The 23,483-nt window shown below is 45.8% G+C and overlaps 1 protein-coding gene across 1 annotated transcript in view; it reads right to left on the bottom strand.

Moving 5' to 3' along the window:
- The window catches only part of ADCK3 (aarF domain containing kinase 3), a 35,580-nt gene that overhangs the window by 5,501 nt on the left and 6,596 nt on the right, over positions 1–23,483 (bottom strand). The window contains exons 4-10 of the mRNA XM_009881800.1: positions 17,618–17,692; positions 9,906–10,028; positions 5,186–5,271; positions 3,948–4,088; positions 2,650–2,731; positions 1,173–1,266; positions 156–297 (exon numbers count right to left, since the gene is read on the bottom strand). Coding sequence (XP_009880102.1) covers positions 156–297; positions 1,173–1,266; positions 2,650–2,731; positions 3,948–4,088; positions 5,186–5,271; positions 9,906–10,028; positions 17,618–17,692 — 743 coding nt within the window. The remainder of the gene's footprint in view (positions 1–155; positions 298–1,172; positions 1,267–2,649; positions 2,732–3,947; positions 4,089–5,185; positions 5,272–9,905; positions 10,029–17,617; positions 17,693–23,483) is intronic.

Here is a 23,483-nt window from a genome sequence, read left to right as displayed (position 1 = left end):
ATTTTGGGGACTGCCTGGAGCCTCTCTGAACTCCAGCCCTGCACTGTGCTGCTCAAAGTTTGCCTTTCCACAAAGCATCCCCTGGTCTACCAGTCACCGGGCAGGCCAAGCATGCTGCTCTGAGTGAGGGGAGAAGCAAGATCATCCCATGGTACCTCATTTCGAATCTCCTGGCTCAGCCCTACAGCTTGATCCAAGGGGAAGCCGGACACCAGCTCTGTGGTCAGGACGTGCTTGCTGCACAGCTCATCCACTACTCTTGGGACGTAAAAGAAGGGGTGGTCTTTCAGCAGCTCCCTAAGGGATAGAGAAAGGAGAGGAAGAGGTTAGGAGCCCTGAAAGCAGCCAGGCCCCTCCACAACACCCTGCACAGCTCACAGCCCCTTCACACTGCCTCTCCCCACACCCTGGCTGGGGCTGCCAGCACTGGTTTTCCTCAGTAGTTACAGTAGGGATCAAGTCGCCAGAAACCATCCAGCTTACAGCTGCCACCAGCTCCTGAGGTCACATCTCCTGTCAGATCAGTGCCATTAGGAGGGCACCAGGCTGGTACATCAAGGGGCACTGGGCTCCTCTGCTCATGCCACTTTGCTTCAGGGCCAGACTACACACATGGAAGAAACAGGCCTTTTCCAAGGGGAGTGATGCCACAGGGGCAGTTGTGCAGAGGACAGGAGGGGCATCCAGCCTCCAGCAGCTCTCCCTGGTCCAACCGTCACGTAAAAACAACCTGGACCCCACTGCTACAGCAAGCCAAGGGAGCAGGCAGTGCTGGTGGTGCTAATTGCTGTATGAGAGCTGTATTGAAAAACCTCCTAGACTAAAGGATGGGAGAAGCTTACAACAGGCTGACATGAGACTACACAGAACAGCACTGCAACCTGGCCTCAGTAGTTACTGTGGTACCTTCGCATGTGGCAAAACAGACAGGCTCATGCTGAAGGAGAGAGGCTATGCTATCACGTTTCAGCCAACTGAACACACGCCTGGCTGAGACAAGGTGGTAATTCTAGGGGACAGCTCAGGCCACAAACACACACCCTTTCTTCCCCTGTGCTAGGGCATGGCATTCATCTCCCCACTGTCCCTGAAGTTAAGCAACCTCTCCTGTGTTTCACACACACACACACACACAGATGGGAGAGGTTGAAGAGGCAATAGTGTGAACATACTGGAATTTCCTTGCGCAGTCAGCTTCTCTCTGGTAGTCACACTCCAGGGCCAGCTCTCTGCTCAGGACTTCAATCAAATGCTCAGGGAACAAACCTGAAAGTCAAACAACAGAGAGGAGAGTAGACTGTGAAAAAAGGAGCCCCTCAGGCTAAGCTTTCCAGAGCTGCAGCTGAGGAGCAACCTGCTATCCAGCCAACTCCAACCTGAAGAGTACAAGAGGCCCCAAAGAGCCAAAGTGTATTTCCAGCTACATACAGGTTCTGCAGGTCATCCCAGGCCAAGGCTACGCAGCTGCTCCTAAATCAAGGTACATCCACACAGTTCTTGTACAGCAGGGCTCCATCCTCCCCAGCTCCCACTCCACAGCCCAAGCTACCCGTTCCTGGTATTGACGTGACTGTGTAGAGACATACACCGAGGAGCAGAAGCACCCAAACACTACCCCGGCCAAAAGCAGAAAGAAGGCTCCAAACCAGATCTGCCTACAACTGGGAGCAGGTACTGCCAGGCAGAAACAGTCAACATGACTAAGAAAGTGAACTGCAGCAGCACGTAGACAGGGCCTGAGTTGCCAAGTCCAGTCTTGTCAGTCTCGCAGCTGGAAAACCAATCTGCTTCTTAGGCCAGACACGCCTGGGACTGCAGCAGCCTCTGCAGGGCCCTGCCCAGCCACCAGAGAACAGTCCCAGATTTTGTCAGCACCCAGTCTGATTTTAAAGCAGTATTTGTACAGTCCCACTAAGATTCACAACTGCAGCAGGCAGATATTTGGAAAAGTGAGTAGCAAGTCCTGCATTCCCTGTGGGAAAATGGACTTATCCCTGTGCTGAGACACTGAGCAAGCTCCAAGTCTAACAGTTTTCCACCTCTTCACAATTCTGACTGGGCAGAACAGAGGAAAAACTGGGAAGAGCAGAGGATGACAGGCATGGAGGGCTACAGGAAACATGGAGAAGGAGTTCTGCCAAATGTACCAGAAAGTCACAGGGACAGAGCAAGAGTACCTAACCTGAACACTGCCCACACTTCATGCCTAGAAAGCCATCAAAAGTGAGTATACCCCAGCATTTTATATTTTTCCAAGAGTCCCTATAGGTCCATCACTATAAATAGCACAAAGACAAGTGCACATTACTGGCCAGGAAAAACCAACACAGGTGCACTTCCCGTACCACTGAGTGGATACTGGAGCAGGCACATGCCCAGCAAAGGCAGTGGCAGCTCTGCAGCAGGAGAGGGGAGGAGAGCATGGCTCCCCAAGTTGGCCCTGCACCCAACGCCCACATCCACTACCGCTCCTGCTTTCTGCAGGAGATCTGCTCCCGGGCACACTTAGCAATTCTTAAGTACTTTTCACTGTTTCCTCCCTCTGGTCTATGGAGAGAAGTATGTAACGCACTGCTTGAAAAGGTTTGGCAGAACTCAACGGGTGCCAGCGGGAACACAGGGGCTGCCAAGGGCCTCTTGTCTTTTTACCTTCAGGGAGAATATTGCTCATGCTCAGGACAGTCATCAGGTTGTTAACATCACTGTTGATGCTCTGGGCGACTCCAGGGTACTGCAGGACAGAATGGGAGAGGGCAGTGTTGAGACTAGATAACCCGATTGTAGAGAGTAAGATAAAAATACCTTCTACCTCAACATCCACTGACCCCCACAACAGAGCCACCTACAACCTGGCAATGAACCAGGGCATATCCGAGCCACACACCCCTCCTCTAAAAGCTTATTTAAAGCCCAGCGTCTAAAATGGGGGACAGAGAGACAGGCTAAGGTGCAGCTCCTTGCAACCAGAATGGTCTGTTCGGGTCCTCTGACAGGGACCCTCCCAACACATGAAAGGTTCTCAGACACATAAATCTCAGAGATGGCAGGCAGTCATTTCCCTAGGACATGCCACTGACAGTCCTGGAGCGTTTAATCCACAGCTGTAGGGCAAGCAGTGAGGCCCCAGCCCAATCCTAGGAAAAGGTGCCTCCTGTTCTTTCCCACCTTGTCGGTCAAGAAGGGAACCAGCCTATATTGCTGTGGGATAGAATGTGTGCTGATGCTACAGGGTTAACTTTCCATTGCTTTTACCTTGGCCTGACTTCAGGGAGTACTTTGGACACAAATGGCTTGAGGAGATGGCACCAATACCCATCCATACTGTTTCTAAAGTCTCCCCACTTTACAAAAAACACCAAACCAGATGACCAGCTTCACCCGGGACCCTGCTCAGTCAACAAGGGACCTCACTCCTTTGGATTATAAACAGTGTTGTACAAGGAGTCTCAGCTCCAGAACTCAATTCTGTTAGAAATACCTGTTTGAAGTTGCTGACAGCTTTAGTGTGAGTGGGTGAATACCCTCCTGCATTTTCAGACTGCCACTGCTCAACAGTCAGTGCCTGCTTGTCACTTAAAACTTCTTTAACTTTTGGGCTGCGGCCAGAAAGGGCCACATGCACAGCCCAGAGAGGGGACTGACCTATGGAGCAGGTAAGACCCTTGTACACAGGCCTAAAAGTACAAGCAGTCCCTCACCACCATTATCCCACGCTGCAGTGGTACACCTATGAGAAGTCTACCACTCATCTGGAGTCAGAGACCGGCTCAAGCTGCAGAACCTTTTCTATCCCTCCCTTCTGGTTGCATTAGGTAAGATATTCCTAGAGCCAAATTTTCACTTGCATTAAAATGCTTCTTTTTTGTCTAGCAGTAAACATACTTATGCAGCACCCCTGCCCTTCTATGGGGCACAGACAAGAGACAAGGCTGGTCTGTAAAGCCCACCTGGATTTTCATAGCAACTTCTTTCCCGTTTTTCAAGCGTGCCAGGTGAACCTGACCAATTGAAGCAGCAGCAAAGGGGCGTTCTTCAAAGGACTCCAGTTTATCCCTCCAGTTGGGGCCAAGGTCGTTGTTCAGAGTTTTCTACAAATAAAAAGAAAGCATCAGGGTATAGGAAATAAATGTTTAAGATTTTCACCATTGGAAATCACATTCCTCTAAGGTGAGTGACACAGCCTATAGTAGTTCTGAGTAGCTATACCCTGCTTTTTAGATTGTATTCCCTTCCTCGTCATTGCACGCCGTCACAAGGAGTGGTCCAGCCAGCAGTGCTCCCCCAACACTAAAAAGATGCTGATCAGATCTATGTGAGGTTCTGTTGCTCTGGCTTAAAGGACATAGATCTTGCACAAACAAATGTCCCCTTTTTGGTGCCACTTGTTATCTTCCAGAAAACGAGCAAGGAGTTAGATATTTCTTCTCTTTCATCATGCTGCCAAGCTGAACAGAAGCAATCCAGGCATACAAGAATGACTCTCTTTAAGGCATTATTGACAATTAAACATCACAGCCTGCTTTAACAGCTTTTTTGCTACATTGCCAGAACGCCATATTTAAGTTCTGTCTCTGCTCAGTGTCTTTCAGAATTGTTTGCTGGCAATTCCTTTTGCATCACCCTTCACATCTTAATTTACAGAGGGAAGTAGAGAGAAAGAGAGAACACGTGCATTAGGGAAAGCAAACTGTTTGCTTCATTCTGGCTCTTCTTAATGGTGGGTTAGATTTAACCAAAAAAAGTAAGGACAAAGTTGCTGTTAATTTTCCATCAGACTAAGGCTTGTAAGTCTGCTTCTAAAATGGGATGTAGGCACTTCTAGACACTGGATTAACGTCCATGAGAAAGACAAGAGAGAACAAACAGAAGAGGAGGCTAAATTCAACAAGACCCTATAATCATATTTGTATGCAACATCCTGTTCCATCAGCATAGTCTCAGGACATTAAAAACCCCACATTTTCCCCCTCTGTCTACAGCTGAGCTTCAATGTTTTGGAGAGAAAAGGCAGCACATAATTGAGATAAGGAATAAAGATGTCACCCACAATTGAAAATATGCAATATTTATTGAAAGAATACTCTTAAAAAACCCCATCCACCTCCCTTACTGGAGTATGTCATAGGTGACATTTATTCTGTTATTGTCCCTCTTCCCCTGATAAGCAGGAAAGAATATTCCTCACCGTCATCTGCTTTATCGGCATGAAATCAGCACTCTGACGTACACGCTCAAAAATTCTCTGGAGATGGGGGTTGATGAAGGCATCATCTGCCAAGGTAAAGTGACACAGCAGTCAGTGCAGGCACTGCATTCTCCAGTTCTTCAGCACACAAAGAAATATGCATCTGCATTCAGACAAGCCAGGTTGTCCTGCCCCCAAGCACACCTCAGTGAATGTTTTGGAAATAATTCTTGTTCAGAAACTCTCCATACCCAGAAGTAGCACCTGAGGCATCACAGCTTTAGAAAGAAGATAAACAGAAGTCCTGTGCACAAGTAGCAAAATAAAGGGGGAAAAGCAACTCCTTCCTTTTCAGTCTTGCAAAAACCCTACGTATTACCCAAACTCCTAAGCTACGTGCCTGCTCCAGCAGGAGAAAGTTTCTGTGCACCCCCTCCCAATTGCCAAGGGAAAGACTAAGTATGAATACACTAGAACGCACACGGAGAAACTTTTTATACTTTGGAATCAAGCATCAGTTGTCATAGTGCTCCCTGGCTTTGTCTAGCAGCACTGCTGAGAGCAGGGGGCAGCTCTGCACAGCACAAAGGCTTTTGGTGTGATGGCAGGTTGCACAAACCCAAGAACAGAGTGCTCTGCACAAGCCTCTGTCATCCACCACCCCATCTTCTTGCTGAGAGCAGTACAGCATTCACAGGTCTAGGAGAGGTCACCGTGTCACGGAAAGACAGGTCACAGAAGGAACGCTCTGGAGAGTCATCCCAGCACTCCCAGGTTCATAGCATAGTTTAATCCAGTTCGTTCTAAGGGGCAGCAGCTTCTCTAGAAGGCCATGCAATGGTAAAACACCACTTACACAAGTATTGAACTCTTAGAGGAATCAAGATTCAGCATCTGCTACTGTAAACAACTACCCAAATGCAAAGCAGCTACAAGTGGGCAGACGAAAACACAGCTAAGCCAGAAGTCAGTTATTTTAAGAGTCAGAAGGATTTAGGAAGCAAATATTCTTACACACATAAGAAAGAGGAGGGGTAGGGGTATCCTGAAAGATTAGTCCCCTCCTTTGAGCAAAGACTTCTACAACAGCCCAGAGAAAAGACACCAGTTCTGGCAAACTTTTCATTTCATAAAGGCTTATGGAGTAATTAGATTTATCTGCTGCTCTCCCAACAGTGGAAAAAACTCCAGGCTCCCAGCTTTAATCTTGAGAACTTGATCTGCACGTGCACTTGTGACATTCAAATAGAAATCCATCATTCCTCTGCATTTACAGATGCACGTACAACCGTTAAGTCTATCCCAGGAAACAAGAAACAAACAGCTACTGGGAAGAGGGGTGGAAAGGGATGGCAAGAAAGAGATACATAATGCAGAGACATGACATTAATATTCAGCGTTGTTTAGAAATTCCCACTGAAGCCAGGAGCAGCATTTAAAAGTACTAACAAAACCGCACTGTGGAATCAACAGGAATTTTTAAGAGGAGCTCCCATTCTGTCACTGCAAGTCAGAGATTAACAGGTTTTACAGGAACAGTAAGCAAAACTCCCGTTGTGACATTATAACCCTGCAAGAAGGCTGGACATTGCATTTGCGCGTGCATTCCAAACACTGAAAGAAACTTCTGCTCTGTCATCGATGGTGTATCACTGCCAAGCCTCTGAACATTATAAAAAACTGTTCTCAAGGGTACGCGAAAGTATTAGCCATCATGCTGTAACGTGATAACCTGCACCTCCTAGGATGACTGTGCAGAGAGAGAATGGACCTCACTAAAAATGACTCCTGCTCCCAAGCAGCCATTTGTGTCAAGGTATCAGGGTCTGCCACAGGCATTGAGGATCAACTTCTGTTATTCTGCTTATTGCTGACATCCGAAAACTGGGGCTGCTTGACCACCACTGCTTTGGCTATTTGGCGTTGCGCTAATGAACAAGAAACCTGCAAGTCCAGATTGACTGTACAGAAACTCAGCAGCAACATTAAAAATCAGTCATGCTGCAGAGGCAACTCTGACAAAACGAGGCTTACAACATGCTGATGAACAAGGTTATACGTCTTTGTGGTAAACTGATGATGCCTTACTGGAAGAAAACACAAAGCACGAGTCAAGGCCGGGCACTCTCAACTGGCAAGCGCAGCTGCCTTTCCAACATCTTCCAGAGCATTCACACCAGAACACAGGATGATTTTGGGCCCTTGGCATCTTTTCTGTGCATGACCTTCAGGGATGTGGGTCCCTAACAAATACAGTGACCACCAGAAGCAGACATCAGGGTTTTTAAGGACACTACTTTGTAACTTCTTGGTAGTTTAGCTCATAGGTGCTCAGCTGCACTTGGACAAGGCAACGCAGAGCCCCTATGCTCAATTAGCACACATTCTTGTTAATGCAAGAAGCCAGTTTAAACTCACCAAGCCACAGAGAAGCCCATGAAGTGGCACGAACTGTGTGAAGCCCTCCTGTCCAAAGAGCCAGCCCAGGAACTGGATATTCTGCGCTGTTGGAACTGTCTAACCTATTTCACCACAACTATTTCAGCCTAGAGAAGAGAAGGCTCTGGGGAGACCTTATTGCAGCCTGCCAGTATCTGAAGGGAACCTACAGGAAAGCTGGAGACAGACTTTTTACAAGGGTATGTAATGACAGGACAACAGGTAATGGCTTCAAACTGGAAGAGGGTAGATTCAGATTAGACATTAGGAAGACATTTTTCACTGTGAGGGTGGTGAGGCACTGGCACAGGTTGCCCAGGGAAGCTGTGGATGCCCCATCCCTAGAAGTGTTCAAGGCCAGGCTGGATGGGGCTTTGAGCAACCTGAAAGGAACCTAGTGGAAGGTGTCCCTACCCATGGCAGGCAGGTGGAACTAGATGATCTTTAAGGTCCCTTCCAACCAAAACCATTCTATGATTCTATGAACTGTCCCCCAGCAAGGTTACCAGAGGTCTGTGTTCTTGTCAGGCATTGCAGCACTACACACACTCGTCACAAGAGACAAATGAGGGCTGGGCAACACCAGTGAGGTTGCTAAAGGCCTGTAGTTCTTGACACACGAGTGAAGTCAATCAGCAAGTGTTTGACTCTCCTGCCAGACCTCAGTAACATTAGGAGACAGCAGGCAAGTGTCAAAAATCCAGAACATTTCTGTTCCTCAGGGCTGGCCTTTCACAGCTATTCCCTCTTCACTCACATCCAAGCCTGGGGCAGCTGTAACCAGGCTCTGGGCACACATCAGGTGCAACTCAAGAGCATCTTAAGAATTTTAAATAAATCCCCACCTATGGTAGCCAAGTTAGCTTCAGACCCAACTCCCAGACATGGCTCACTCACCCCACACACCAGAGGCACTAGCTGCAGAAAGCCAGGAGCACAAGAGCTCCTCCTGGATCTGCACTGTGAACCACCAGTCATTGGCACCTGGCAGTTTCTAGAGGGTGAGAAAACAGCACATGGGTTGCAGCCTTTGACATAGCAGCTGCTGCCTCCCACTTAGCTTTGCTAATGTTGCCATCAGCCTGGCACGCACCTAAAACAAGTCATTAGCAAATGAAGAACGATGAAATGCCACAATTGTGACTCTCTGGAACAGAGAGCTGGTCTTGCTTATTGCTAGCCCAAGTTATTTAATACAATACTAGATCCAGCCTCATCAGTCAACACCTACAAAAATTCAAGTAGAAGCACAAGCCAAGCAAGCCGAGTACTTCAAACACTCAGACACCGACTCAGTTTCAGTGACATCTTGAAGGCTATTTCCAGACCAGTGTAACAGCTATATTTGGCTGGTTCTTTCCTTCCCTATCAAGATGGGCAGGAAGATGAAGTGGACAGGTTCAGATAAGGTTTGAATTCAGCACACCTGCTATCTTCCTGGAGTAACCTAACAGCTGAGTGCAGACCCGGGTGCCACTCATATCTTCACCTGTGATCACTGACTTCAGAGCCCCATGAAGTAAGCGCCAGTTTGAAGTCTCCCCAAGATGAAAACAAGTGTATTATACCTGATGAGATGATCAGTTGTACTGGCCTTTCCAGCAAAGCTTCCGTGCCAACGAAGCATGTAAACCATACACATGCTGTAATAGGAGAGGGTTGTGGATATAACCTTGACTACTTCTGGTGAACAAAGAACAGGATCATGTTCTTGTCATCGTCCTCCTCCCTTCTAGCAGGACATCTATGTATAGAGTGTGATATAGTTCTGCTTCTCATCAATTTTCAATCAATTTCACTTGTGTGCCTGACAATAGGGGCATTGGAAAAGTGGTGCTATATAGTGCGCACATCTAGTTATTTCATACTGGGATTAAACTGAATTGAATCAAACATATCTCCATCACTGCCCTCACACGAGAAAGCCACTTGTCTAGTCTCTCCACATTCGCTTGACACTGATTCCAGACGTCTGACCACGTATCACAAGAAATCAATTGCCCACCCTTGCAGCACTGCTAAGGAGAATATTAGACTGAACATTAGGAAAGAATTTTTCACAGAAGGAGTGGTCGGGCATTGGAATAGGCTGCCCAGGGAGGTGGTTGAGTCACCATCCCTGGATGTGTTTAAGAGACATTTAGATGTGGTGTTGGGGGATATGGTGTAGGGGAGAACTCTGTAGAGTAGGGTAGATGGTTGGACTCGATGATCCCAAGGGTCTCTTCCAACCTAGACAATTCTATGATTCTAATAGCTGAGGACCTATGTCACCACTTACCCTGAATGCTTAACATCTGTCCCAGCTTCAGTGCTGCTCCCCGGACCTTGCACAAGGTTCTCACAATTCTTTCTGCATTGGCCTCTGACAGGAACGGGCTGGAATCCATCACCGCTTTCTTTCCTGAGGAGAGAAAGTGTATGGATGAAGAGCACCCTTACCTCAGTGAGCTCAATCCGTTCTGTTAGTCCACATTCAACAGATTTGCCCTTCCCCGGAGAAATCAAACTAGGACTACACTTGGTGTCTTCACTGCAACCCAGGGGCACAGACTGCACTTGGACACGTGCGTCTTGTGCTGACTTTGACATTACTGTCTTGAGGGCCAACAGCAGCATGTCCCAGCAGCACAGACATCCATAGAGGCTATATAAGCTGTCAGGGATCCTGAGCAGATGTTGGTGCCTGAACTCGCTGTGCCAGCTAGCTCAGCCTAAAACACTGCGTAAAGGTATCTCAAGTCTCACACCGTAGGCTGCAGCATAGCCATAGCCTCAGAAAAGCAGTAGGGGTGAACCACAGCAAGGAATTGTCAAAAGCTTTGACAGCACACTGAGATAGACTGACAACACACTGGCACTTCTTAGGGTGGCAGCAGGGATTCACACCAGCACCAAACCTCCTTTCTCATACCTAATAATTCTTGCCCAAAACACAGATTTATACATAAGCACATATTGCTGTGCAATCGCACATCCAGTGTGCGCTAGACATCAGTAGAGACCAGACGCAACTTTCACATCTGTTCATGCTACTGAGAAAGATGCTGCCTTTAGACAGAAGAACATCTCAATGTAGCTAGTTACTTGTTCTGACTGCATGTAGAGGCCATGCAGGGAGGAGGCCAAACCCTTCTGTCCTTACTTCCATCAGCAGTCATGCAAGCATCAGCTTGCACAGAACAAGGTCCAAAATATACCTACTCAAACACATGTGTTCCTCTCCCCAAGAACGGGTAAAGCCTGACATCCAGCTGGCTCACTGCGTGGTCATTGCAGCCATCTACACGCTAGTGCCACAGTTCCAAGCATGCAACAAGGTTTTTTTATAATGAATAATGTATTGAGTCACGATAATAATGAGTCATCAATGATTGCCACTAGGTCGGGCCGCCCCATGCATTTAGCTAATTTTAGAAGATTTTTTTTTTTTTTTTCTTTGTTTTCTCTAAAGGAGGGGGAAGACGACCCTGATTCCATTTTGTGGTCCCTTTGGGAGAAGCAACACAAAACTCCTTCTCCAGGGCAATTCCCAGTAGAGCAGGGACAGAGAGGGCAGGGAGGCACCAGCCAACCACTTCTCTTGGGGCTGCAGACCAGCTCCCACTGCTGGAGAGCCAAGCAGGAGGAAGGTCAGGTCTTACAGCCAGGCTGCAGGGCCCACAGCTGGTATGCTGATCTTGGAGCTAGATCATTTATTTTTTCCTCAATGCTTCAGAGCAAAGGGGACTAAGGACAGAACAGCTAAAGCCCCCATATACAACAAGCAGGGCCTAAAAGGCACAGCAGCTGTGAAGATGTCAGGCAGATAGAAATTACTGGTGTGTCATAGGGACTACAGCAGCAAGAGAGCCTCTCCATCTCCAGCTAGCTCTCAGGAAGGGATGCTGAGGGAGCTCAGACTGGCCGGGGGACAGGAAAAAGAAGCAATTCAGACTGAAGTAGCTGCTGTCTAAACTCTGGTTGTCACACAACTTGGTAGCATTTTGAGGTGTTAAGCGTGTTACTGATCTGACAGACACCCTTCAGCCCCTGCAAGCTGCTGGCTTGCTTAGAAAACTTTCCCTAGAGAGGCAATACCACTGGTAGTCACAGAGGTGCCAAACCCTGTCCTCCAGCCCCCGTCTTTCCTTTACCTGTTTTGTGGGAGAGCAGCAAGATGGCGCTACATGTGGGACATCTATCTGTACAAACCCCTGTCCTAAGTAAAGAACGTACACGGAAAGGAGAACGGAATAAAAACACCAGGAGCGAGTACACAGAACAACTATTCTGCTCTTGAGAGCAAGATGCAGAGAAGCAGGAGGGCCCCAGAAGTCGCCATTTGCATCATACACAGCAACCTTCAGAGCACGTTTTGCTCTGGATCCTGGACATAAGGCATCTGAGAGACAGAATAGGTAGAGCTGCCCAGGGCGGAAGGATCTGGCTTTGCCCGTGTGAAAAGCTGGCTCTGGAGCATAGAGTGCTTGGAGCCAGCTAACAGAGCTCTGGCTCTCAACAATCCCAACAGGAAAACTGTGTCCTTAGCAATGATGAGGCAAGTAATCCCTTGTATGAGCTCCATCAGATACACAGGAGCTAGGGAAAGTACCAAGTCAACACTTCACCTTCCTCCTCGCCACCTGCACACAAAAACATCCTCCTTTGAGTCTGCAGCAGGATAAAGGAGTTAGTTAATGATTAAAGTCACCTCCAGAAGCCAATGAACCCTGACAATTTTAGAAGGCTTATCAAAGAGTGAGTCAAACACAGGCACTGCCCACCCTCTTCTCCTGGTGTGCTTCTCATGGAAGTCAAGCCCACAGGGGGACTACCTGATCACCAGGCAGCCCAAGAACACGTGATCGACTGTTGCTTGTTTATGTACTTTGCTAAAAGTGGGCATGAACAAGAAGGTGACCTGAAAGCAAGAGTCAAAAGTGAGATTATGTAAATGGCGAGTGAAGAGAAAAAAAAGAGAGAAAACAGACATAGGCTTCCAAGGCTAGGTGGAAGGGAAGTGGGGATAAAACCCAGCATAAGTTCATAAAAAAAAAAAATGCCAATTTTCAGTAAAGTTAATTTTTTCCCCAAAGACTGCAGGTACCTTGATGCTACAAATTATTTCCTCCCCATCTGAAGAGCACAAAGTTGGGTGTTTTTACCTACTTAATCAGAGAGAAAGAAAAAAAAGGCAAATAGAAGTCACATCTAAACAAGCTGTGGCAACAAGGAAACTTCAGAAGTGAACACTCCTGCAGCCACGGTGCCTGGAGACTGTCAGCTCTTCCCCAGCAGAGGTAGCAGGCAGATGCCCTCGGGAATGCTTGACCCACATCTTCCTTTCCAAATACAGAATCGGTGTGAACCCTTCAAAATCTGTGTGCATCTCAGAGCCGTAGCACTGCTTTTCCACCTCCTTTGCTACTGTCAAATGGAGAACTAGCCACTGGACTTTATGTGTAGTTTTTTTAGGACCATCAGCCACACAAACTTTGGGGCAAGGAAGAGTTAAGAACATAGCCTAAGCGCTTAAGACTGAAAAGTTAAAGAGATTGCATTATTTCTTTTCATAAGAAAACAACTTTACATTCAAACCTAGGCCAGCTGCCAGCCCTTCGGGGCTCTGCCCAGCCTGGCATTTGCAGAGTGCCTAGTAGAACGGCCCAGTACAGGTCATTAATAAGTTACGAAGTTGACCTTGAACCCAGAGTCTCTTTACTAGTAATGGCAGCTATTTATCTGGGCCCTCTTTCCTTTTTATTCCTGGAAATTTATTCTACCCTCCTATTCCCACCCCATGTCAGCCTTGCGCTTCAGATACGCACTTCAAATACTGAGACTGCCATCGAGGTCACCAGTGACCAAGGAGGTTATTTTTAATTGGCTACATCAGCCTACCAAGAAAATTCCCACTCCCAATCAAGTATAACCATCCTCTTTTTTAAAAAAAAAAAAAATAATAAGATGAACCAAAGCTAAAGAACTTCAGGAGGGCAGCATTAGGCCCTCAAGCCCTTAAAAAATAAGCCCTGCACCTACTCACGGGAATTTGGCAGTGAAAAGAATCTATGTCCAGGACATCAGGCTTAGGTGGAGAAGGGAGAAATTCACAAACTCTTGCACTGGCCTTTTTTGTTCTACGATCTAAAATCCCTTAAGTAGTGAATTGTTTATGGAAACGGAGACAATCCAAGGCAGAGAGAGAGAAGGGCCCTGTGGCTACTAAACAAGGATGGGGAAATTGAGCAGGAAAAGACAGATCAGTGCTAGCACAATTGCTAGAAAACATGTAGGAGAGTAATAGACATTTGTGGTGCTTCTATTTGATAACAGCAAGTAGAAGCCATGCTACTAGGATCACTTATAGCTCAGGAGTTTCTGGCTTGCAGTTCTATGACTAAAGGACCGGTGTTTCAAACTCCATTTTAGAGGTGTGAAGACCCTTCCATTCGTACTGACTGGACAAGAGGAGGGTAACCAAGAGAAGGCTCGCTCTTGTCACTCCTGGATGCCAGTGAGAGCATGAAATTCTTTGGCATGCCTTTGGGCATATACACATTCCACTTGTTTAAGTTTGAAGTGCCAAGAAGTTACTATTAATATTGCAGCAGTGGGGAGAGAAAAAGACATCCTCTATGAGCTTCCAGAGAACAGGATAATACGTCATTCTCAGAGACAGGTCTTAACCTACACTTATGGTGCTGGCAGCCAGAAAACTTAGACACAAATGCATCAAGCTGAAATCATGAAAGGGGTGCAGAGGTATTTTTAAAGAAATAGAGGTACCTATGTCAAGAGATTTCCCCCAAGAACAGCTAAGGCTGGTACTGTCAGAAGAACAGTAATAAAGTGGGATCTTGGACTCAAAATTGTGTACGTATCCTCTGCCATGCATTTCTGCAGGAGCAGAGCCCATGGAGGAGAGTTCTCATCCACGCAGCCTTACCCATCGCTGTAAAAGTCCGTGGAAAACAATTTCTAGGACACTAGCTAGAGGCTGTAGTTGAGTCACCTGGAGACTCTCCTGTGTCCGTGGCCTGAGAAGCTCCAACAATGAGGGCTGAAAGAGTCTTCTACTTCTGCCTCACTTCCATACTTGCTGCTCTTGGCTCATTCTCAGTCCCACTACCCTTCTCCTTCACTGCTCCAAGCTCTTATCTAAGCAGACATGATGGCAAGAGAGAAAGCAAGAATGAAAGCAAGGCAGCTAAAAATAAAAGGAAAGTTATTTTTTAACTCCCTTGCCTAGCATCAAAGGCGGCAGTTCTCATTGCCTTATTCTTTAATTAATATTTGTTCAAGAAAATTACATGATTCAGACTGTAGAGCAGGCTTCTGGCACCAAGTTATAGTTACAGGAGAAAATAACACTTTCCCTAGCAAGAAGAAAAAAGCCTAAAGGTGCAATTGCTTTATTACAAGGAAAAAGTGTCTGTTGCCCTCTAAAGGAAAAAATAAAATTAAAATCCTTTCTCATGCTGTAAGGAAGAGAAACAAAGCTCATGTTATTCTCTCAAATCTCAAAGCTCTACAAGCTCATGTTTTCACTTTAGGGTGTGCCCAATTAAAAAAATAATCTGGCAAGCAGAGAAATATCAACAGTTGTGCAATTTCTCCATTTAAAGCAAAGTAAGTCATCAGCTTCCAACAGGTATGAACAACCTGTCAAGCATCACAAGCGCTGAAAGCAAAAGCCTTCAAGGATTCTCTACAGGATGGGCCGTGTTTGCCTGAACGCACACTTTTAAATCAAAACAAGGAAACCCTCCCAGCTTCAAACACCTCAGGTCACGTAGAGAAACAACAAGTCTTTGCCAAGGATCCTTTTTCTCTGCTGGGCTGCTCTGCATTGCCTAGTTGTCCAGGGAATACAAAGATGCAAGTATTAAGTGTCCCGGGTGGCACACAACCCATGCCTTACCCCTGTCCCCTCCCCACAAGGAATGTATAGCATTTAAGATCCTGTGCATGGGCTGGGGCAATCCCATGCACAAATACAGGCTGCGTGGAGAATGGATTGAGAGCAGCCCTGCCAAGAAGGACTTGGGGGTGTAAGTGGATGAGAAGCTCAACATGAGCCGGCAATGTGCACTCACAGCCCAGAAAGCCAACTGTATCCTGGGCTGCATCAAAAGAAGTGCAGCCAGCAGGGTGAGGGAAAGGATTCTGCCTCTATACTCTGCTCTGGTGAGACCCTCCCTGGAGTACTGTGTGCAGCTCTGGGCCCCCAACATAAGGACGTGGACCTACTGGAGTGGGTCCAGAGGAGAACCATGAAGATGATCAGCGGGCTGGAGCACCTCTCCTCTGAGGACAGGCTGAGAGAGTTGGGGTTGTTCAGCCTGGAGAAGAGAAGACTCCGGGGAGATCTTATTGCAGCCTGCCAGTATCTGAAGGGGACTTACAGGAAAGCTGGAGACAGACTTTTTACAAGGGCATTTAATGATAGGTCGAGTGTAAATGGCTTTAAACTGGAAGAGGGTATATTTTAATTAGATATTAGGAAGAAATTTTTCTCTATGAGAGTGGTGAGGCACTGGCACAGGTTGCCCAGGGAAGTTGTGGATGCCCCATCCCTGGACATGTTAGGAAGTAGGTTAGATAGGGCTTTGAGCAACCTGGTCTAGTGGGAGGTGTCCCTGCCTATGGCAGGGTGGGTGGAACTAGATGGTCTTTAAGGTCCCTTTCAACCTAAACCATTCTATGATTCTATGATCTGCTAGGGTGTTGGGTTTTTGCTTTGGAGTTTTTGGGTCAGGGTTTGGTGTTTTATTGTTGGTTGCTTGGTTTTTTTTAGGCTTCTCCTCCCTCCAAATTTCTTCAGTTTTCAGCCACTCCAGTACCTCCTGGAATAAGGTTCACACTATCTCAGTCTCCATCCTTCCCCCACCCCCAAAGACGACCAGGAGGAAGACACAAATTGGCCTTGTACTAGAATACTACTGGCCACAGAGTAAAACTACAAGGACACAGCAGTTGTCATTATCTCAAAGCAAAGCTTCCAAACCAGGAACAATCCGATTTCATTTTTACTTCTAGCTGTAAGTCCTTAACCCTTTCATCAGTTCCTTCCAGTCACTGGAAATAATCGAAATGCACAGACATGCTAGCCAAGCCAGAGAGACCAGCTGAAGACCAAACAGCCTGCAATAACTGTAACAAAGAACTTTACATTCTGCAGTATCCCACCAAAGCTTTTCCTGGATAAGAAACAAGTGAATGGAATCATAAGCCTTAAAGTTCTCATGTTTTCTAGAAAAGAACATCATGTACTTTCTATGCCCTAAACCATTCACCCATTCACAACCATTCAGTACCACTATATTTTACCAGCACATAAGCTTAAAAGAAAGCCACCATGCATGGCCAAGCCATGAAGAAAACAGGATCAGGTTGATTTGCACAGCACAGCGTTTTGACCTATTATGAGACTACTTTAGAAGGTGGCAAAATATAGGTACTGGAAGTAGATAATTGCCATTTAACATGTACATAAAGTGTTTTGTCTCTCAAGAGAACAGCCATCCTCCAACTTCCTCCAAGGCAGAACATCCATGAATTTCAAACACACTGCAACCACTAACAATTTTCAGACGTATGGGCTCATCTAGTTTCTGTACTGGTAGTACTACATGGTTTCACTGAAGAGTTTAAAAAAAAAAAATATGTTAGGCCAAGACAATCCACGGAGGAGCACAGGGACAGTATTCAAACTCAGAGGTGGCTGTGGAAAAGTAAGCTCTATGAATTGTGCTGGCATAAACTCATTCTCTCACATTTACTTCTGAACTCTGTCTACATAGTGAGGCTGTGGTGTACTTAAATGGGAGAAAAGTCTGGAGGTAGACAAGGATTATGTTAGAAGTAAAAGTACTACCCATATCCCCCTGTTATTCTGACTGCTTCACTGTCTCAGCTTTCAAAAGAATGAAATCTTGCAAATGGAGGTAAACTGTGTCTGGGGAAGAAAAAAAAAAAAAGAAGAATGAGGATATATAAAGAGCTTACCATTGCGTTCCTCAGGTCTAAGGCTCTTCTTTGCAACTTCTGCCAATGCCCCAATGCCAAGACCAACAGCTAGTCCTTTAAAATAAGAAGAAAAAGACCCAAGTCAGAAAACACCTTCTGAGCCACATACAGAGGCATTTTTTTGTAATTAACCTTAAGCCACACAGTCAAATGCACAGCGGCAAAACAGTCGATTAGAACATCCTGGCTTTTGCAACGGAGTCATCTTCAAGTTTGACACTGAACAGTTTTCTCCTGTACTTCTGCCCAGCGTGCCAGCCAGGTATCATAGGCTAGGCCAGTCTGGGACATCTGGCTTTTATAACGCATGTCAACAAGTGCTACTCAGAGCTCTGTGCTCTGGCTGTGGTCCAGCTGTAGACTCAAATCATGGAGTGTAGAAGAAGGGAAGAAAAAAAATAAATCTCACTAATATGGTTTTCAAAATACAATTCTCAGGAAACAACAGAATCCTCCTCACCCCCCACCATGTCATGACAGTAGGGTGAAGCAAAACTATGTTTAGATGAAGCCACTGTCGGTAGAGTTCAAGGCTCTGTGACCCCACTGTCTTATTAGCTGCCTGACTTCCACGTACTCGTTGACTATAATGAACAGAAACGTGTTTTTCCTGCGGCCCACCTTATGCAAGCAGTGTTGTAACCTGCAATTCCAAGGAGCTGTGCTGGGGAGTAACCCCACACAGCAACAGTAAGACCACGAGACCAAACACCAGCACTCCACATGCACTATCAGCCTTGCAAGCAGGGAATTCTAGGGTGTTATCTCATGGCCACAGATTAAGCTACAACTACAAAAGGAGCGTTATCTGCTTCCACTAACCTGACCAAAGCCACCGAAGATTAAATGAGACATAGATCTAATCGTGAAATAAACCGTACTACCAAAGGTCTCACTACCTTCCCGGTTTCAGAGTATTTATTTTCCTGGATAATAAATGACATGGGTAACCAGAACAGCTGGTGCTCCTTCCCATCTCCTCAGCGATGGTGCATCTCGGCATGCCTTACTCCTACACTGCTAGCAGTACTGTGTGCACATGTTTTCCAAGCACCCCCCAAGCCCTTCTTGAGGCACAACGGGACAGCTTCCCAGGTAAAGCAAGCAGGGGACAACAAGTACAGCTGACCAGCACATGGCATTTTGCACGTGTGTGCAGGAGGAAACACATGCAGGCATTTTGTAGTCTCAAGCGAGGAAGCCTGGGCACAAACAAGTTGAACCTCATCTTGCATTGAGTTTTTCCTCTCTCCCACCAGGTAATTACAACCCCACCTCTACCAATAAAATTTTAAACTTGCACAGTATGTCTGCTTCAGAAACGGCTCCATCTGCAATCTTGCAGACTACGTGCACTGGGCCAAAGAATCCAGCATAAGGTGAAGGCACCAGTGACATTGCAAGGCCTTTGCAAGGACTACCTCCAGGGCTGCTCCCATGTCATTTAACTGTCAGACCACCTTTCATTCTCCATTGTACATGAATGTTTAGGAACATATGGCATAAGACAGAAATCTACGCTCAGCAAAAATACAACTTTCACAGGATGCCATGATTTTAACTATCATAATACTTAGATTTAAAAGCACCAAAATATTTTGGGTTGTGCTCTTAGAATTTGCTTACTGCACCACTCTGTCCAAATTGCTAGAAAATTAACTCCAATCACCAGGCAACAGTTGTTGCAAGTAAACTGAAGCCAGGCAGAAATAAGTTTACTGTTAAACAACTGCTAAAGTTTAAAGATATGAATTTTAAACAAAGGCTTCAAGCATCTTCAAACTATAATCACAGTGCACAGCAGGATATTTAGCTCAGGGCATTACACGAAAATGCAATGCAACATTCCTACTTCAGGTCTTCAGTAACTACCTGGAAACATCTCAGGGCATACACGGCCCTGCTCTAAATGTGGTACCAGGAGGGTAGATAATACTTTTGGGACTGTGCAGGGTCAAGGGCACCTTGGGCGTTCGCTGCTTCTTAGCAGTCAAGCCTGCAAAAAATGAAGTCATCTGTATATGTAACCTTCTATCACTAAGAAACAGGTAACAATTCCAAGTGGCATTTCTCAAAGAGGTAATGCCAAAATTTGGTCTTTTCCCCAAACATTCAGGGCTTCGAAAAAGCTGCCACTTCTCAGAAGTCTCAGTTGCTTCCTTTTACTCCTTTATTCTTACCAAGCTATTACCAGAAGAACTATGAAATTAGGGAATTAAATAGTGGCTTAAATTCCTCATGCCTATAGCTCCATCCACTAACAGCAGTACTAGGGATCATCCTGACCCTGAGCTTCAGGAACATACTACCTTCTTTTTTATTAACTTGAATTTCACTCACTGTGACATTTGGAGCCCACACAGCTCACACAACAAAAACCCTTCCTCGTCTCACAGACCAGACTAACACTCTAGGGTTCAGAAGGCAAGTACTAGACAGGAGGGTTCACAGCCACAAGATTTATTTCCCAAAATGCCACCAGATTTGTTTTCCAGGCCTCTTTTATGCACCCACCCATCTGAAAGGCTGTGGTCTAGGCACATATTATTTGAACACAAACAACACTGCGTACTGGGTCTGGCTGAGATACGAGTTAATTTTCTTCATAGCAGCCTGTATCATGCCATGTACTGGATTTGTGAATAAGTGTTGATAACACACCAATGTTTTAACTGTTGCCGGACAGTGTTTACACAGGATCAAGGCTTTTTCCGATTCTGCCCCTGCAATGACTAGGCTGGGGGTGGGCAAGATGGGAGCGGGGAGACACGGCCAGGACAGCTGACCCAAATCGATCAAAGGGATATGCATACCGTATAACATCTTGCTTAGTAATACAACCTTGAAGAAAGGAGGATGGGGGGAGGAGGATGTCTGGTGTTACGGTGTTTGTCTTCCCAAGAAACCGGTACAGGTGCTGAGGCCCTGCTTCCCAGCAAGCGGCTGGACACCTGCCTGCTGATAGAGAGTAGTAAATGAATTCTTCTTGCTGCTTTCCTTGCGTGTGGAGCTTTGCTTCACCTATTAAACTGTCTTTATCTCAACTCCCAAGTTTTCTCGCTTTTGCTCTTCCTACTCTGTCCTGCTGTGGGAGGAAACAAGCGGGCAGCTGCATGGGGCTTAGCTGCCAGCCATTCACCTGTTACCACAAACAGGTCATCCCTCCAAAGAACTTGCACGGCTGTAGAAAAGCATTCTTCTCTAGGCCACTAGGCTACTGACCTTGCACAAGTCACTCCTGACAGCCTTCATTTTCCTTGTCCACCAGATGAGTATTTCCTCCAAGATTAATAATTTTGGGACAATGTTCAGCATCAGTGAACAGCCACAGTTCAGCACCTTGGAAAATAACATCCCCAAGCACCTCTAGAAAGTCACACTCCTGCATTTTGTACTTTATGCAGACAGGTTATTTCAGCCCTGGAAAATACCACTTGGTTTTATACCAGCAGAGTACCTCTTCAGACATTTTCCAGGCATCTCCAGCACCAGTTACACTTCAAACTAAGCCCATCAAGAGATCATCTGGAATCAGTTTTCTTCAGGAAGAATCCTCTTGCTCAGCAACTGACACAACAAAACAAACAGGAGACTGAATGGGCTGTTATCACTCTGCTCAGCCTGCCAAGCACAGGGGTGGGCAAGACCCTGTCCTGGAGCAGCCTGTGCCCTGGTTTCAGTCACGTCAAACACGGCAGGCACCACACAGAACACGCTGCAAGCTGCAGACAGTTGTGCATGGATTTCCCCTAGCTTTCTGAGCATTAAATGCTCACCAGAAGAAAGCCACGCTGAATTGTTACTCACGTGGCAATCTGTATCCTGTAGTTGACAGTCCTGTATATACTGGAATAAGAAACCTCAAGAGGCTAGCTTTAGTGTCTTTGCAAAATTGCTACAATCACATTAGATCTGGACTTCTACAAGCTTCTCAAATTTTCTTTATTGCAAAAGGATCTTATTATATCATTAAAATAATAAACTTACAAACCAGGAACATGATTAAGGGAGACAGAAACAGCTTAGAAAAGTCAAATGATGTAAGGACGAGAGAATGGAAATAAAGAAAAAAAAATAATCAAGAACTGTGTGGGTGGAAGCGATGACCCATCAGGCTACAAAACAACCATGGAACAAAGAACTACAGAAAAATCTGTTTTACCAATTCCAACCCTGGGAAGAAAATAAAATAAAAAAAAAAAAATCAAGGATGATATTTAGTACTATAAATACAGCTACCAGCAGTCACTCCAGCTGCTGCAAGAAGCAAACAAAAATACCTATGAAGGACAAAAAAGTTCCATAGCAGATCTTACGCTGATTACAGAGAAACATTAGCTCAGTATTACACGCAAGCATTGGAGAAAATGATCTTCAATCTTTCCAGAAGGATGTTCTTTGCTCCCAGAAGAGGGGATATGCCAGGCAAACTCTGCAGTCCAAGTACTTCTGCCTCCTGTTACTAATTTGTCCATCACCCACTAGAGTGTCCTGACACCCCAGCTGAGAGATCAACATTCCCTATAACATTGGGGGGACAACAAAAAAACATGTTAAGACAGGAGGACGAGTGATTTAAGTGTGAATGGGATGCCAATAGCATGGGAACTCAGCTATCTGAACCCCAGGAATAGTTAACGTGAACTGGTTTTGACATACTCAACATCTTTCCATCTTTTCCAAGTCTAAAATGATGTTCTAATATAGAAATAAAGAAAAAAGTCAAATGCTAGTTTGACTGGTGTGGAGGTGGTAGGAGAAGAATTCACCTCAACCATATTTCCCACAATGACCTCCTGGGGTCTTCAAATGAAGATGGCACCCAAAGCACAAAAAGCTTACTTGCTGTAAACTACACTCCCTCATGGATATAGAGCAGCCTTATTTTCAAGGAAATGTGAAGAGGCAGCTGGTAGAGAAGGAAATAATCATGCCCCCTACCCTGCTATCCCGTTTAATTCAGATCATTTCAATGTCCTAGGAAGCAAGGACAGAACTGGGTCATTACTATTCCACAGGTTAACAGTGACATCCCCTACAAAAGGACTGCTTCCAGCTGTTAACCATCATCCCTCAGCAGCAGTAGGTGCTCTCAAAACCCAATAATATAACTGGAAACTCTCATTAATTCATCCCACATCTTGTTCCTGACTTCTGTTGAAAAGGCAAGACAAGAGGAAACGTACAAGAGAAAACACTTGCAGGCACAACTTCCAACTGACCTACCACTGAGCTTTGAAAAACACTTAGTTTACTTCAAGCTTGTCACGCCTTCTCTTAAAAAAAAAAAAAAGAATAATAAAAAAAAGAATAAAATTAGGTTGGGTTGGATCTTAGGAAGGCAAAAATCAGTTCTTATCTCAGTTTGAAACTGCCTCCTGTGCCCTCATGAGACACTGTTAATCAGCCTCACTCCTCAGCTTGCAGATATTTTTAAAAATTGTACACATTACCTCCCGCACCACTCCTGAGATAATAGCTCAGAAAGGACCAACAGTGAGGACAGTAAGCAGCTGAGAGGCACACAAGTACTACCTTTCCCAGCTCACAATCTAAGACAAAAACAGTCAGCCATCAGCCAAAGCTCACCGACAACTTCAGAGCAATCAAAAACAGGTAAAAGTCAGTGGTGCACCACAGCGCTTGCCATCAGCTAATGTTTCCTTGTTTAAGCATTTAAAATGCTTCATAAAGACACAATTTGAAGAGAACATTTCTCATCAGATAGGAGCCAGTCAGGAAAAGCCATACTAGAATTAGCTGACAGGGTTTTACAATTGTACTTGCTCTCTCAAGGCCATGTGCAGGTTGGAAAAAGCACTCTAAACTTGGAGCAAATAGCAAG

This window comes from Charadrius vociferus, unplaced genomic scaffold (genome assembly GCF_000708025.1).
Source record: "Charadrius vociferus isolate BGI_N301 unplaced genomic scaffold, ASM70802v2 scaffold610, whole genome shotgun sequence".
NCBI lineage: Eukaryota > Metazoa > Chordata > Aves > Charadriiformes > Charadriidae > Charadrius > Charadrius vociferus.
This window is presented reverse-complemented; position numbering and strand designations above follow the sequence as displayed.